The 14,616-nt window shown below is 50.3% G+C and overlaps 4 protein-coding genes across 4 annotated transcripts; 2 read left to right on the plus strand and 2 right to left on the minus strand.

Annotated features, from left to right (window-relative positions):
• Window positions 1–1,270: 1,270 nt before the first annotated feature.
• Window positions 1,271–1,867, minus strand: MAA_06297 (Cyclin-like F-box; the record flags this gene model as incomplete). The annotated part of the gene is made up of 2 exons (XM_007824295.2): window positions 1,271–1,371; window positions 1,447–1,867. 2 exons carry the CDS (start codon window positions 1,865–1,867, stop codon window positions 1,271–1,273), a joined length of 522 nt encoding a protein of 173 aa, XP_007822486.2.
• Window positions 1,868–3,253: 1,386 nt separating this feature from the next.
• On the plus strand, window positions 3,254–4,396 carry MAA_06296 (Pogo transposase / Cenp-B / PDC2, DNA-binding HTH domain protein; the record flags this gene model as incomplete). Its single annotated transcript, XM_007824294.1, has 1 exon — window positions 3,254–4,396. One exon carries the CDS (start codon window positions 3,254–3,256, stop codon window positions 4,394–4,396), a length of 1,143 nt encoding a protein of 380 aa, XP_007822485.1.
• A 386-nt stretch (window positions 4,397–4,782) lies between these two features.
• Window positions 4,783–6,549, minus strand: MAA_06295 (EAP30/Vps36 family protein; the record flags this gene model as incomplete). Its single annotated transcript, XM_007824293.2, has 1 exon — window positions 4,783–6,549. The coding sequence occupies one exon, from the start codon at window positions 6,547–6,549 to the stop codon at window positions 4,783–4,785; it is 1,767 nt and encodes a 588-aa protein (XP_007822484.2).
• An 821-nt stretch (window positions 6,550–7,370) lies between these two features.
• On the plus strand, window positions 7,371–9,034 carry MAA_06294 (Pfs domain protein; the record flags this gene model as incomplete). Its single annotated transcript, XM_007824292.1, has 2 exons — window positions 7,371–8,758; window positions 8,821–9,034. The coding sequence occupies 2 exons, from the start codon at window positions 7,371–7,373 to the stop codon at window positions 9,032–9,034; spliced, it is 1,602 nt and encodes a 533-aa protein (XP_007822483.1).
• Between the last annotated feature and the right edge of the window lie 5,582 nt (window positions 9,035–14,616).

Genomic DNA, 14,616 nt, shown 5'->3' on the forward strand with positions numbered 1-14,616 from the left:
CGGGCTCCGTGTGATTTGCGAGGTAGGATACAGTCGATATTTTCAGCCAGAGAGTGAGGGAGTGAGTCTTTCCCCCTATGTGCCATGACTCTCCCCTCTCCCTGATCTCCGGCTTTTTGGTATGCATTAAGAAGTACGGCATTCGTACCTCCTCTTCAGATATTGATATATCATTGCTCCGTACACTGCTCAGTAATCCCAGTCCATGGGAAGTTATTCATGATCTATATCCGTCAAGTTTGGAATAGATTAACGCATCGCTGTCTTGGCGGCAGTCCACCCAATACCCAACCTGTTCTCGCCTTACTTCTAATCTCATGCCAGAACGGGTTCAGCAGCTGTACTGCAGCAAGGCAGTTTCTCAGTATTCGCCTTTGCCGGATCGTCAACTGACCTCCATGTCCTGTGAACAGTTGGGGACCCGCGTTGTGTAGCTTCTCAGTGCTGGAGATTATTGAAGGCCAAATCTTTATGACACGCACAAAACATTGGACACACATTCGCTTCTGTTGCTCCTATATGATCCCTGATCCTTTTTTTATGAAGCTAGCCGCCATGCCGGCAAGCGGCTCACGGCGAAAGAATGCCAATTAGATCGTCGTATGTGATCTGCTTTTAGGATCTCCAGCATGTGGCGCACGCCCAGTCAATAGTCTGATGACCAAGGCATCTCTCAGATGCTAATAATTGTACTAGGCCTACGAAAGAGCATGTGTTCGGGTTTAACTCAGACCATAGCCTCAAGCCGGCCATTTCCCAAAGAAATATAACTCAGTTAGTACATCCACGCTCTGCTAAACTGTTCACTCCGCATCTCACTATACGAGGGATGATATGGCAGAATAACTGTGAGTGATATAAATTTAATAAACCAAACTATAGCATCGGAAAGGCGGATCTCTTGACATCTTACTATCCCATCGATATATCACGTCTCCCCACAATTTGCTGACATTACCTGAGATTCCGTAACAAGGTGCTTGGAAGGCGATGGTTGGTTATCTCAGTAGGTAACTTGACCAAAAATGTAGGCGTCCTGTGCAATTTATCCTTCATTAAAAAGCCCGAGAAGCGAGAATCGAAAGGCTGTTAGCCATTATTAATCTTTCTACCTGAAATGAGACCTTAGATTCGCCCGCGATATTCCAGGATACTCTCAGGATCAAAGTCATAACTCGATATGTCACGATTGACACAAGGCCTACAGTAGTTCATCTTTAGCACACGCGTTTCGAAGGTCAAGCTGGCGCAAGATGCTGAGTCCCGGCACCTAAATCTGTGAAATTATGATAGCTTTAGATGAGGGGGAAGCCTCTTGCACAGTCGACGCCTCCACAGCCATAAGCAGTGTGGTCGTTCGCACAACCAATTCTGCACCCGTATAAAATGTCAGAAGCTGTCTCTCACGAATCCTGAACGACTTCAAAACTGGAACAGCTGACATACCTTCGTAGATCAAGGTATAGGATACCGGTGAATCGTCGCCCGGGCCACTGAGCAACGGCAGCCGCTCGGTTGGTCCAAGCACGACTCGAAATCTAAGGCCAACGTTCTTGCCGACATCAACCCATAGAAACTTGTCAAAATCGACAATCTTGGAGTGTAAACCCTCATCGGCACCATTCAGATTCGCCTTCTCTGCCAGCCATGGCCGCCATACGCGAATAACGCCGTCACACGTATTCACCTGACTGATGTAGAATCCTGGCCTTGAGGCCTCCTTCACCACGTACGTGACGGCGCACAGTTGTGAAAACAGCAAATCGTGGTCAAGGTAGACGTCCTGGGCGGCAGTCTCGTCACCCTGCAAACCCTTGCTCCCCGTACGTCGGGAAGCTCTCCGTCTATCGCGACTTTCTTCCTTCATGACTGGACGATAAGACGAGTATAATTTACCGAGGTCACTAAACTTGAGGGATTCGTCTGTGATGGGTTGCTCCCCCACTCGCTTGAGACCAAGATACCTGCATGACAATGGCGGCGTCGTTAATCTTTCGCTGGGGTGGTAGCAATCGAGAATGAGTCGATTGTCTGGGAGAGACGATACGTCGATCAAGCGGCGATAGAGAATCCGGGTGGCGAGTGTGTAGAAGCAGCGGCTGACCGGGACGACTTGAATGAGCTCCCTTGTCGAGAGGCATGCCAACGATGCAGCCAACACCTAGGTATGTCGTCTAAGTAAAACTGGAACCAGAAGGGTAGCGCGCAGATTTACCTCGTTGGGTAGAGCCTCAATCGGGCATACGGTTGTGGTCATGGTTCACCAATGATCAGGGTCGGGCTATTGGGAATGGTTGAAGCTGAAGTGATGACTGTTTATGGATCACAAGCCGGATCCTTGCTCGGCCGATTTGGCCGGAAGAGTTCTTGGGGGAGTGAAAGGGCCGTGATGCTCATCAAAGTGCTCTGGTTGGTGGTTGACGCCACATGGCCGTATCTAAGCACTTACGTAGTAGGCGATGACGCCGATGAGCGTTGACGCTGACCGGCAGTTGTGAAAATGCGGAGAACCGGAGGCACGTCAATAGCGCCATTATTATGCCATGTTGCCTGTCATCACATCGCCTCGTCGCAGCTTACTGAGCTTCCGGGCCATTCTCTAGTCATCCCGACGGCATCTCGGCGAGAAGATCAGAGAATGCGAAAATTTCAAAGTCGTAACAATGCAACGTACGGACGGGAAAGTACCGGAGCGACCATCAAAACATGTACTCCGTACTAGTTTTTTTTGACATTCCCGGGTTGAAAAGTTCCACATTATGGGTAATGGCCAAACGTGGCTGGATCTCGGTCTTGTAGGGTTCTAGGCTCCAGGGTATGTGTAGGGTTAGGGTTAAGAATTACCAGACGAAATTAGGCGCGGGCGATTTTCTGGAGTTTCGGTAGGGCCCAACCCGTCGGCAATATCAAAGCCTAACACTTTGTACGCCGTACTTAGTACAGTCAAGGTCACTCGTTCGTTCCGCAAGTAATAGGCCGCCGGGCCGCATTGATTGACGTCGGAGGGGTCGAATACCTGTACCTAGTATGTACCTAGGTACCCTAGCTAGTATGAGGCACTTACCTAGTACTACCAGGTACCTGGGTTGGTGCCCCCCCATGTTCGATTTCCATGGCTCATCGCGCTCACGTCCGCTCTCCATAACTTGCTTCCCGGGACAGCAGTTGCAACCCCACTCTAAACTGACTTCAACCACACCTTCACGGTCCTAGCCAAACTCCAACCTTCAACGCGCAAACTCGCATCGAGGCAATGTCGACCGACCCTGCGCTGATGCCGTCGCCGCCAGCCGACCTCACCCAAACCGCGGAACACACGATCAAGGAAAGGCATTCGTTAACCCTAGATCAACGCCGCGCACTGCGGAGGTGGGCCGAAGCCCAAACCATCCGCCCACCGCACAAAGCCTGCATCGCATGGTTCCATTCACAGTTTGGCCAGCAAATCAGTCAGTCAACCGTGTCTCATTCCCTGTCAGCTAAGTACTCGCGGCTGGACGGAAACAACCCACAACTTTCTGGCTCGCGCCTGCGATTTGGCAATTGGCCCGACGTCGAAAAGCTCGTGCTTCTCTGGTATCGACAAGTCCAGGCTGCAGGGCGACCACCAACGAATGACGAGTTAGGCGAGAAGGCAAAGTCGATATTTTTGCAACTACCACGGTACAGAGGCCAAAACGTGCCCGAGTTCTCTCCCGGCTGGATACATCGCTTCAAGAAACGCTACAGTCTTCTGGTCCGCAGACAACGCCGATCGGGGGACGGTGCCATCAACCTCGCCGAGGATATCGACTACCTGGCCGACTGTGTTCCTAGGGTGATGGCAGTCACGTCTGATACGAGTCCTGCCGCAATCAGGGAACAAGTCCTACGCGTGGTGGGCGTGGAAGCCAGTCTGAACACCTGCGCCTTGGTGCGAGACGAGGTCCTAAGAAGGATGAGCACCTCATCAAACCATTCGCTGCTGCCGCAACACGCCGTCCCCCAACCCGAACCTATTCCTCCGCCGCCGCCGCCGTCTGAGCAGCCAATGTATGCCGACGATGATCCCGAGGTCGTTCTCCAAAACGCTTTGCGCCAGCTCCAACAGGAGGAGCAGGCGGCCGAAGAACAAGCTGCCGCGGTCCGAGAGGAGAGGGAGCGCGTTGAGCGGGCTGGGATACATGTGGCGGGCATGGTGGCTACGCCTGGCCCACAAGACTCTTCTTCCGACCCGCGATATACAATGCCTGCACAGGAAATAGGTGGCCACGATCTGACTCTAACACCAATTCATTCGGACGGACCGGTCTCTTCCAATGACCGGCCCATACGCTGCCCCTTCTGCGTAAATCAGCGCATGTTACGTACAATCAAAGAAGCTGTGGAACACATGTCTACGCATGTCGTTGTTTGAGTGGTAAAGAGTGGTGTTCTCTTCCACTTTTTGGTCCATCGTATTGTCGATTTCTGTGTTCTTTTTTTTTCAAATGGTAAAATAGCGATGGGAACAGTTTTTAATACCCAGGTCACGGGGCTGGGGCTAAAGAAAGAGGCATAGCGTTTAGGATCGTAATAGACATCGGTTAGGGCCATGGCAGTAATTTATCAAGCGGGCAAGCTCTTAGTCGGGGCACAAGCATTTGTCAATATCAATCGTGGCGTGCAACAAATCAATAAACAAGATGGTAGGCACGAGCTCACCAACACTAATGATTGGCACAATGTCACTGGAAGTCTAGGTTGTGCATCCGAGTGCCCGCGTATTAGCCTGTGCATGGCTTCTTACGCAAGCTCGGTATTCTACATGAATCCGCTATCTTGCAGTGCCTTTATGATAGCCTCATCTTCAAGCATGGCCTTGCTCTTTGGCGGGGGGGCATCACCCGTATCAATGTAATTCTTCCAGAACTTTAACCCCTCCAACCCTTCTTCTCTGCATAGAGCGCCGTGCTCTTCTGCCATTAGCAACTCCTCCTCGGCAACACCAATGCTCCAACCGAATCGTTCCGCAGTTTCCAGGGCCGTAACGCCACGTCCAAACTCTCTCCAATCCCAGGTGACTTCTCGCTCTGGGGGAAATTCGTGTAGATCCAGCAGCCAGGAAAGCAGCGACTTGATAGTCGCGTCGTCGGTGCGATCGTGGCCCTGGACTACCATTACACCGCTGCGGAAGGTTCGCAGCCGGACCGGAAGCTTTAGACTTTCCCACAAACGTGCAGCTTTCTCAAAGTCCATGGGGCTGACAAGCTCGACACCCCCTCTTGCTCTGTTGAACATGGCCCACAGATCGACGAGCGTGATGATGCCTCCGGCTCGTTTCAAGACACCTCTCGAGTCATCAGCCAGGAACTCGGCAAGATTCCGAGACAGTTCGGATATGTATAGATACTCAGAACTTCCGCCGGCAACAATATCCTTTGTAGTAACCAAGCCTAGTTGGCTTGCGGACTCTGCCAAGATGGCATTTTCTTCGGCTGAAGCTCCGCCAGTGACACCATTCGTTTGGCGAGCATATCGTTCTGCGAGAGCAATGACCTCCTTTGCTGACGACATCAACGCCTCCAGATCTTCAAACGCACTGCCAATCAGCATTTCGTTGTTCTTATGCATATTGAGACCCAACTGTTCCAGGCCTGCAATACCCGCAGTCTTGGTCCTACTGGTCGATGTATCTGATGAACCAGCTAGAGTATTTGGGTCTGCACTCCTTCCATTTTTGGGAACCGGAGGAGCATTCTGTAGTAACCATTTTCTTTGCGTTATGGCTCCCTTCAGCCTCTCATAAAATATCTGCATACCCCCACCCCGAAAGGAAATCTTGATGCTTTCAGCCACGTCAATGCCTGAAGGTGCATTGCTGGGGGCCTCGTGGACAGGACCTGGGGATTCCGTACGAACCGTGGGCGATTCCGTTTTCAAGCTAGGGGTATTCTGTGATAAAAGGGGCGCGCCACAAATCTCGCAGGCAAGTAATGACGGGTGATTTGAAAATGTGCACCGCGGACACGCAAAGGATGCCCCGGCGTCGACCGAGGAACCCGACCTATTTTGCTCGAGTGCTTGGCCGCGGCTTTGCTGAAAAGAATCCAAAGGGTTTGTTGATGTTGTTGACAGGGCATCTGATTCATGTTGTCGATTCGAGAGCGAACTGAAGCCAGAAGAAGTGTTTATTACGGGCGTTGGACGTTGGCTGGCGTTGTTAATGGCTGCTTTTAGAACATGTGCCAGTGTTGGCTTGATTCCACAAGCTAGGCATGGCGGTAGCGGCGTATGTGCGTTCGCTGCCGCAGGATCAAAATTCACCGGTATCGGATTAGAGAAGCTGCAAATGGTGCAGACCCAAGTGGCCGTCGTCACTTGGGGATGCTCTGGTGGAGGTCTATGTGCACTGTCCCTTTGCCCAGGAGATGCGGAATCGTTTCTCGAAGGAGATACCGCATTGGATAAAGCTCGACTATGAAGCGAGGACCGCTTCAAAGGTTTGGGAAAGATGGTGATTTTGGGTGACGACTTCAGAAACCCGGCATAGAAGTCATACCGGTCAATGTCCTTGAGATCCAATGCCATAGAGTTTGTTCTAGGCTCAGCTTTATCGACATAGCAAATTCGATGGGATGTCAAGTAAACTTGGCCATTCTGGTGGTTTGGAAGCTTTAGCTTCCTGTGACACTCTGTTAACAAAACCCTAATCTTCATTAAAGAAGGTCCGAGTGGCGAAGCTCACCCCTCATAGAGCCCAACATTATCCTGCACAAACAATAAGATCTCATCTGGCAAATAAGATGGCCGCAATGCAGTAGTCAGATCTATGTGTTTCAGAAACATTCGTCATGTCGTAGTGGCTGATCAGCCGGGAGACGATGTCCAGATGCAAAGCCGCCGTGATTGTGTTATTATGTGCTGATAAAGAAGCGGATGCTCGGGTACGGTCGGTAATACAACTAACAGCCGCGTCGAAGTTAGCTCAGAGCTATGGTGTCTAGTCCACTGGTTATGTTGTGACGGCTGAAGGTTGTATGCAATAGAAGGCTTGAGCTAAGGAAAGGTGAACAGAATTATATCTTGTCGATAACACCCCCAGATGACTCGCTGAACGTGTGTTGAACTCGCTTGAAGGTCATTCATGATGCAAGACAGACCCACCCACCCACACACTTCGTATTAGCCGATGATCTGCCGGCTCGTCACGGGCTTGGGCATTTAGACTCTTGTCCACCCACAAGAAAGGGCCATTTTCACCTCTCCCACGTCCACACCGTCAGTTCGAACACATCGACTCCAATATTCTCGACAATCGCTACGCCTGCCCATTTTGAGCCAATACACACAGGCATTTGAGCTATTTCGACCAAAAAAGCTAACACTCAGTAAATCGACAATCCAGCACTATGTTGCCAGGGTGGTCGGCCTCACAGCAAGCGCCTGGCGTCTCACAACGGACCCAGCCGGTCGCGTACAGTTATGCTGCTAGTAAGAAACCTCATCAACCTTCATCAACCTCTGTCTCTCCCTTATACAGAACCGATCAGCTCACACGCACAGGTCCTGCCTTTGTTCCAGTCCAAGTCCGCCAGGGCTTCAGCCAGTACGCTCCTCCGACGCCTCCGTACCCAGGTTATGTGCCGCCTTCCGTTGGTGCCCAGTCTCCTGCCCAAGCAGAGCAGCCCAAGCCGAAGACGGAGTGGCCTGAATCCGTCCGGAAATATGTTCAACGATCCTTTCTTCCCGAAAACGACGACCCGACCGTGTCTCGCGCAGAGGTCGAGGCCAAGCTCAAGGAGACGATTGGCACAGCCAAAGAAAATGGCACTTTGTATACCATAGACTGGGATGCTGTCCCTTTGCCGCAAGCCCTCGTGAAAGCCGACCGTGACGCACTGTATAACAGCGGTAATCACACGCCATCATCTTCTGAATCTGTCGCCAAGTCCAGGAAAAGAAAGTCCTCCGATTCTGTCGACGGTGGATCTAACCAACCACCGTGGCATAATGCTAACTCGCGATCATCCCTTGAGACCCGTATTTCATATCCATCACCAGACAAACGTTCCACTTTTGACGACAACCTGGCGAAATCAAGTAAGTTTCAAAAAGAGGCCGCCAGTAAACGCAAACGTCGCTTCGAGAGCGAATACAAGGCGGTATACAGATCACCTAGTCCAACTCCACCCTCCTCGGGCCCAATTATTGGAACCAGTGAGGTGTTGGAGAAGAGGTATCTTCGCCTAACTGCTCCTCCTATTCCTTCCAATGTTCGACCTGTGCATATCCTGCGCCAAACTTTGGACTTGCTGAAGAAGAAGTGGAGGAAAGAGGGGAATTATTCATACATTTGCGACCAGTTCAAATCCATGCGACAGGATCTCACTGTTCAACGCATTAAAAACGATTTCACTGTCTCCGTCTATGAGATACATGCCCGCATCGCCTTGGAAAAGGGGGACATCGGTGAGTATAACCAGTGCCAGACCCAACTTCGTTCCCTCTATTCTCTGGGGTTAAAAGGCAATCCTATCGAGTTCAAAGCGTATCGTATTCTTTATTTCATTCATACTGCCAATCGTACCGGTCTGAACGACACGATGGCAGATCTAACCGCAGCAGAAAAGGAGGAAAAGCCGATTAAGCATGCTTTGCTAGTTCGGTCGGCTTTGGCTTTGGGGAATTATCACAAGTTCTTCCAGCTTTACCTTGACACGCCCAATATGGGCGCATATCTTCTGGATATGTTTGTCGCCAGAGAACGTCTTGCTGCATTGTGTAATATTTGCAAAAGGTATGTTTCATGCCATTACGTGTGACGCTGATACAGAACGGCAAATGCTAATGCTTTTGTAGTTATAAACCTGATGTTAAGCTCCGTTTCATCACTGAAGAGTTGGGCTTCGAGTCTGATGCCGATGCTGCCCAGTTCATAATCGACCACAGTGGACAGCACCTGCTGGAAGACCGCTCAGATAACATTGTTTTTCTGAGCGGGAAGGCCGGCCAGCTATTTGAATCATCCAGATCCGAAGCTTTTCGAAAAGTTGACATCAAGGGACAGATCTAACCTTGGATGGGCTTTCCTTGTTGTTCACCTTTACGCATCTGCCCCCTACACCATATGCTTCAGCCCCTTGGCAACAATAGATGCCAATACGCCTGTGGTTGAACCACAACGATTTATGTGACAGTGACGCTTTTGTACAGATGGATCACAGTGTACGCTGTCAATTCTCTGAGGAATTTTTGGCGTATTAGGAGCCCGTGGCCTCTCCCGGAATGCCTGGAGAAATGAAATCGCGTTTCGGTTTGACTTGACCTGCTATCGACCTGGAAAATATTGCGAAAAGCCAGAGCTATACGCGCCAATTTCAATCCTAACTAAACCTCAGAGCTTGTATTGGGCAACCTGGCCGGGTTGAAACGGTATTACGACTACGATTCCCATGACCGATTTTCTTTCTTTCTTTTCTATGACACTTGCCTTTTTCGTTCAATGTAGCGGGGCGGTGTTGGCTACATAAGCGTCTTTCATCCGGACCTGATACCCATGACCCTTGGCATTCAATGCGACGAGCGACGAAATATAGCTTCCCCAATCTCAACACGTAAAATAACCGACCATACCTTCAGCAATTGACAATAGAGCATACAGATACGGAGATGATTCTGGATATGATGACTAGTGCGGGGACGTGTATTGCTTCATAGTTTAGCCTAGCATATTTAATCAGATAAATTTCTTGCCAAGTCCAATCAGACACACAGCCTCAGTTGTCTGCCAACCTCGCATCCAAGGAGGATGCTGCTACTTGGCACGGCAATAGTCTCTACTTGTGACGAGGTGAGTTCTATATTACCTACCTACCTAGGTAAGTAGGTAGTCAAAATAGGACCTGTGGTGACTGGCGCTGCAGAGTCGATGAAGTTGGTCAATGACACACCTACTAAGCCACCCAGGCGTGATGTTGGATGGTTTACTGGCCTGCCGTTACAGACTACCGTCCGTTTACGCAACCAAAAGCTGGCAATTCGTAGAAAGACGACACCTAATCGTTCCCTCATGTGGCGGAGCTCTGCATGTGCCGTGGGTTTGACTACTGCATCATCAGAAACCCGGCTAAGGCTTCGACCCTGAAGCTGTATCTGGAGCAAACAAGCTGAGTAGCACGTGTGAGGCCGACGGCAAGCTCTCTTTGATATCGTTGAAAGCTGAGAGATTACAGCCTTGGCCGGTACTTTGAAGTCCCGCGAACAAGCGTTGTTGGAGATGAAATATTCAGGCAAATACTCGGTGTTGCAGTCCGTCTCGTGACATGGAGCCAAGTTCCCATCCAGGATTGACGTGTGTACACTGATCTAGTTCTCCTTTTGGAAGGTACCAAGTAACTATGCCGGTAGAGATAAAACCACGCCCAGAAGCCTCGGTAGAGACACGACGCAAGATTCGCGACTTTAATTAACTCAAGTTCGAGAAATGACAGAACCCAGCGCATGAACCTCCTGGGAAGGATTGCGGAGAATTATAGTAAGGTGGCCGACAGGGCTGTCAAAGGCCGATATGCATACGGATTCTTCACTCAAAAGCCTCACACAGGCAGCCCAAAGTATTAATGCTCGCGCTCAGATGTGATATTCCAGCATTGCCTTCACGGAAGTCATCTTCCAAAAAGGGCTGTTCCTTTTTATCTAGTAGCAAACTCGCGAAGACAAGGAAGCGTGGCAAAGAAGAACCTTTATTTCCATATGAAAAGTCACACCCGAATCACCCGAATTCGATGCGTACGGGGCTTCAGGACCTATAGAAGTCTCGAACAAGGAGATTGAAGAGAAGGTCCGCAGAGAAACAGAACAGAATCGAGACACCGGACTCCGCGGCGGAACAAACCGCAAGGCAGCAATGGACTTGTTCCAGTACGTGACTACCAGATAGGACTTCATGGGGCATCGGCACAGGGCGCTTCTCTTCTTGGGGTTCCTAGATGTAGAATCAAGGCTGAGCGGGGCCATCAGTCGCATTTTTTGCAGTTTCAACATGTATGTATTTGCAGCTTTCAATCAAGCCGCAAGCTTAACAGCGAAAAGCTCCCCCCTATTAACTTTGACCCCAGTTGTATCTGTACTCTACCTGTTTGACGCACAAGGACTCACTCACATCTACACCTCGACCCATCAGTCTTCCTTGGCCTTGACACCAGAATAGCCATCCAGACAGGCACAACGCGTCCGTGTTTCCAGTTGCGCATATCTATCAACTTTTTTTTCTTGTTTCCCTCTCAAGTCAAATGAGATTACAAGCATGACACAAGGATCGTGCAAGCGCAACATCTAATAACACAGTATGTATTAGGCTGTACCAAGCCAAGAACAGTAAGAGACCAGAAAAATAAACCGTCTGCGCATCGCGACGCGTCAGACATACCAGCGCAATTGGTGCTGCGTCTTGCCCACACATGCAGTACATCAGCGAGGCCTCGTCCGCATTCCAAGTTAACCCTGCTCCTCTCCATCCAAGTCATCTGCCTCCTCTGCTATCAAGACCTAACACAACTATTCGTGAGTCCCTGCCTCCACATAAATCTCCTAAAAGCACTACAACCACCTGCTTACTGACATCGCCCACAGCTATCTACTCTCACAGGAATAACATGGCCAAAGACGGCAAGCTACCCAACGCACAGCCCAACACAAGCAAGTCGCCGGGTTAAAGCTGACAAGACTAAGGGGGCAAAAATAACACAAACTAATACCGATTTAAAAGCCCTTTACAGTAAAAGGGATACCAGCTTTAAAGCTTAAAATCCTGATATGAGGGAAATCAAGGAGAGCAACAAGGCTATAAGGGACCTAGAAAAGAAGGCCGTGATGAACGCGGAGCCTAGACGTAGCAGCAAAAAAGCTGTTAAACTAGCCCAAAGGCCAGCAAGGCCAAAAAAGCCAAGTGCTCTAGGCTCCGCGTTTATCAAAGCTTTCTTTTCTAGATCCCCGATAGCTTGGTTGGTCACCTTGATTTCCCTCAAATCAGGATTTTTAACCTCAAAGCTAGTATTCCTTTTACTATAAAATGCTTCTAAATCGCCGTCGGTTGTGTTGTTTTTGCCCCTTGGCCTTGTCAGCTTTAACCCCTGAAGGGTACAACAGGCAACTATGGTAGTGAGAGTAGATAGCTGTGGGCGATGTCAGCAAGTGAGTGGTTGCAGTGGTTGTGGTCTTGACAGCAGAGGAGTGACTTGGATGGAGAGGAACAAAGTTGACTTGAAATGCGGACGAGGGCACACCTCGCTGATATACTACGTGTGTAGGCATTTTAGGTTTTCGGCGTGACTTGGCGTGAGTCACCGGCAGAAAGTCAATTTGCTTCTATGATGACGGTGGCTGAGGCTATCGCGAGATGGCTTTGGCTAGCGGGCCGCGACTTGCGCATATCTATACGGTTCGATTCCTCCTTGAATGTTCCAGAAATCTTGAATCTGAAAATCACAGATAAGCGGATAAGCAGCGCAAACCAAACTTCATGGAGTATAACACCGGCAGGACAAGTATCCGTCAATGCAGTCCCTCGCCCAGTCCATGACAAGGGTCAAATGCATTGTTTCAGAGTTGCGATGCAAGACAGGGATGGTGGTGGATGGAGAGCTGCAATATGGCATGGTTGACCTTGACTTCTACTTGACTTCTCTTGCACACAAGTACTAGTACCAGCCAACCAGTCCATAGCAGGACGCAGTGGAGGCAAAAAGAATTTGACCAGACAGGTACCTGGGTATCGTGCTAAACACGGCAATATACCACGGTATAGTAGGGATATGCTTCTTATTAGGCAAATGTATTCTGCCACAAACTGTTCTTGGTATGCGTCGATGGCTAGGTACAACGTCTCTACCGCAGTATCACATGGCGCACCAAACAGTTGCCGGGTGTAATAGGAGGCCAAGGATTTTTTGCTCCCCGCCGTCTCGGACTGGAAGCCATTATTAATTTTCAAGACCAGCTTCAACAGTGACGGCTTTTTCGGGGGACGCGTGGGCTTCGGCTATTATGCCGCTTTATGCGCATGGACGATCAGCGTGGCGGAGGGGCCCAATGGTCTGGGCGGCCATGTGCCAAAGTTGGCTATCAAAGCCGTCTGGTGTTTGGGATTTTGGAGACGGAGTGGAGTGAATAAGGCGATTGTGTGTGTGTTGCAAGTTTTGTGGCGTGCTGATGCGCGATCGACGGCGAATGCCGAAAGAGTTGCGCTCTGTACTCGGTGCTCTGTATGTATGCTTGATCTTGGCCATGGCCGCGATATGGTTGGTGTCATGCTGGACACATGCAACGTTCTCTCCAAGCTTCAGCAGAGTCGGGTATTGCCATATTGGTGCCATTCGTCTCCGTCCACCGAGTCAATGTCGATGTTATGCAAGAATGACAGATGCAGCGCTGGCACCTCTGCCTCCACTGCCACTGGTGACTCCCCAGCTGAATCGGAAAGGGAGGTGGATGCAGCCCTTATTAGGCATCGGTTGAGCAGTTCAGCATGGGCATAGCCTGGAGATGATGAAACACATAAATTGGATCGCGTAGCTGTGGGGTGCATATGTTGTTGCATGTAAATTGCCATTGGCGGCACTGGTTGTGAACAGAGTTGCGCTGTAGCTGATTGCTAGAGTCCATCGAACATCTACGGGGATGTCAAGACACCGTCGGCTGCCTCCTTTCACATCTCCAATAAACGTCATCCATCCGTAGCATCATGGCGTTTAAGGGCGTAGGATTGTAAGGCCAAGGTAATACAGTACTTTTGCTGTACGACTCTTCAGCTGTTTTTGCACATCAACAGCTAACATGTCGTACATCAGCTAGACGCGACAAGCAACCGTCTTTGGTGGAACAAGATGGAACGGAAAATGGCCAAGACCAAAGCAACCGTTGAGCAATGCAACCCTCATGTTGTAGTCGACTTCAACGGACGCAGGGGTGCGGCAAAGCGCCGCCAATATTGTCGTATGTATGCATGTATGCATGCATGCAAACACTCCAGACCACTGAAAGCCGCAGCTGCATGGCTGGCTTCAGGGATGGCTGGCTTCAACATGTCCGGCCCCAGCAGACAGCGTTACGGAGTATATGATGCCCAGTTACGATCCTGGCCATGTCTCTGCGCCCGGCGGGAGGGCGTGCGTACATGCCTGTACGTGCACATTGGAAAGATACGCGTGGTTGCGTAAAGTAGCTGTTGTGAAATGGCGGCACCTGGGGTATCAAAGGAGGCCCTTCTGTGCTCTGAGCCTCGTATCAAGTAACGGTCGGGAGGTCGAGGTTGGACAAGGGCCAAGAAGAGCAAGACGCATAGCCGGGGCAATGCAAACAAAGAAAGGCAGAGTTGCACAATGTGGCAAGGTTGTATTGAACGCTGTGCGAGAACAACATTGAAGGTACTTGGAGTTTTGACAGCCGCTGGCCACCAGACAGACACAGTCTCGCGGTTCAAATGTTCAATGTTGGGTTCAACGCTGAATGCTGCCTGGCCCATTGACCACAGAGGACGGCGTGGTGGCCTGAGGTACTGATTAACCACACAGTGACACCCTCCCCTGGACTCCATGCCGGCGCCCCTGCCGCATTGACGGTATCCGTGGACCCATCCATGTCAGTTTAAATCTCCGT

The sequence above is a fragment of the Metarhizium robertsii genome (assembly GCF_000187425.2).
Source record: "Metarhizium robertsii ARSEF 23 chromosome Unknown MAA_Scf_6, whole genome shotgun sequence".
Taxonomy (NCBI): domain Eukaryota; kingdom Fungi; phylum Ascomycota; class Sordariomycetes; order Hypocreales; family Clavicipitaceae; genus Metarhizium; species Metarhizium robertsii.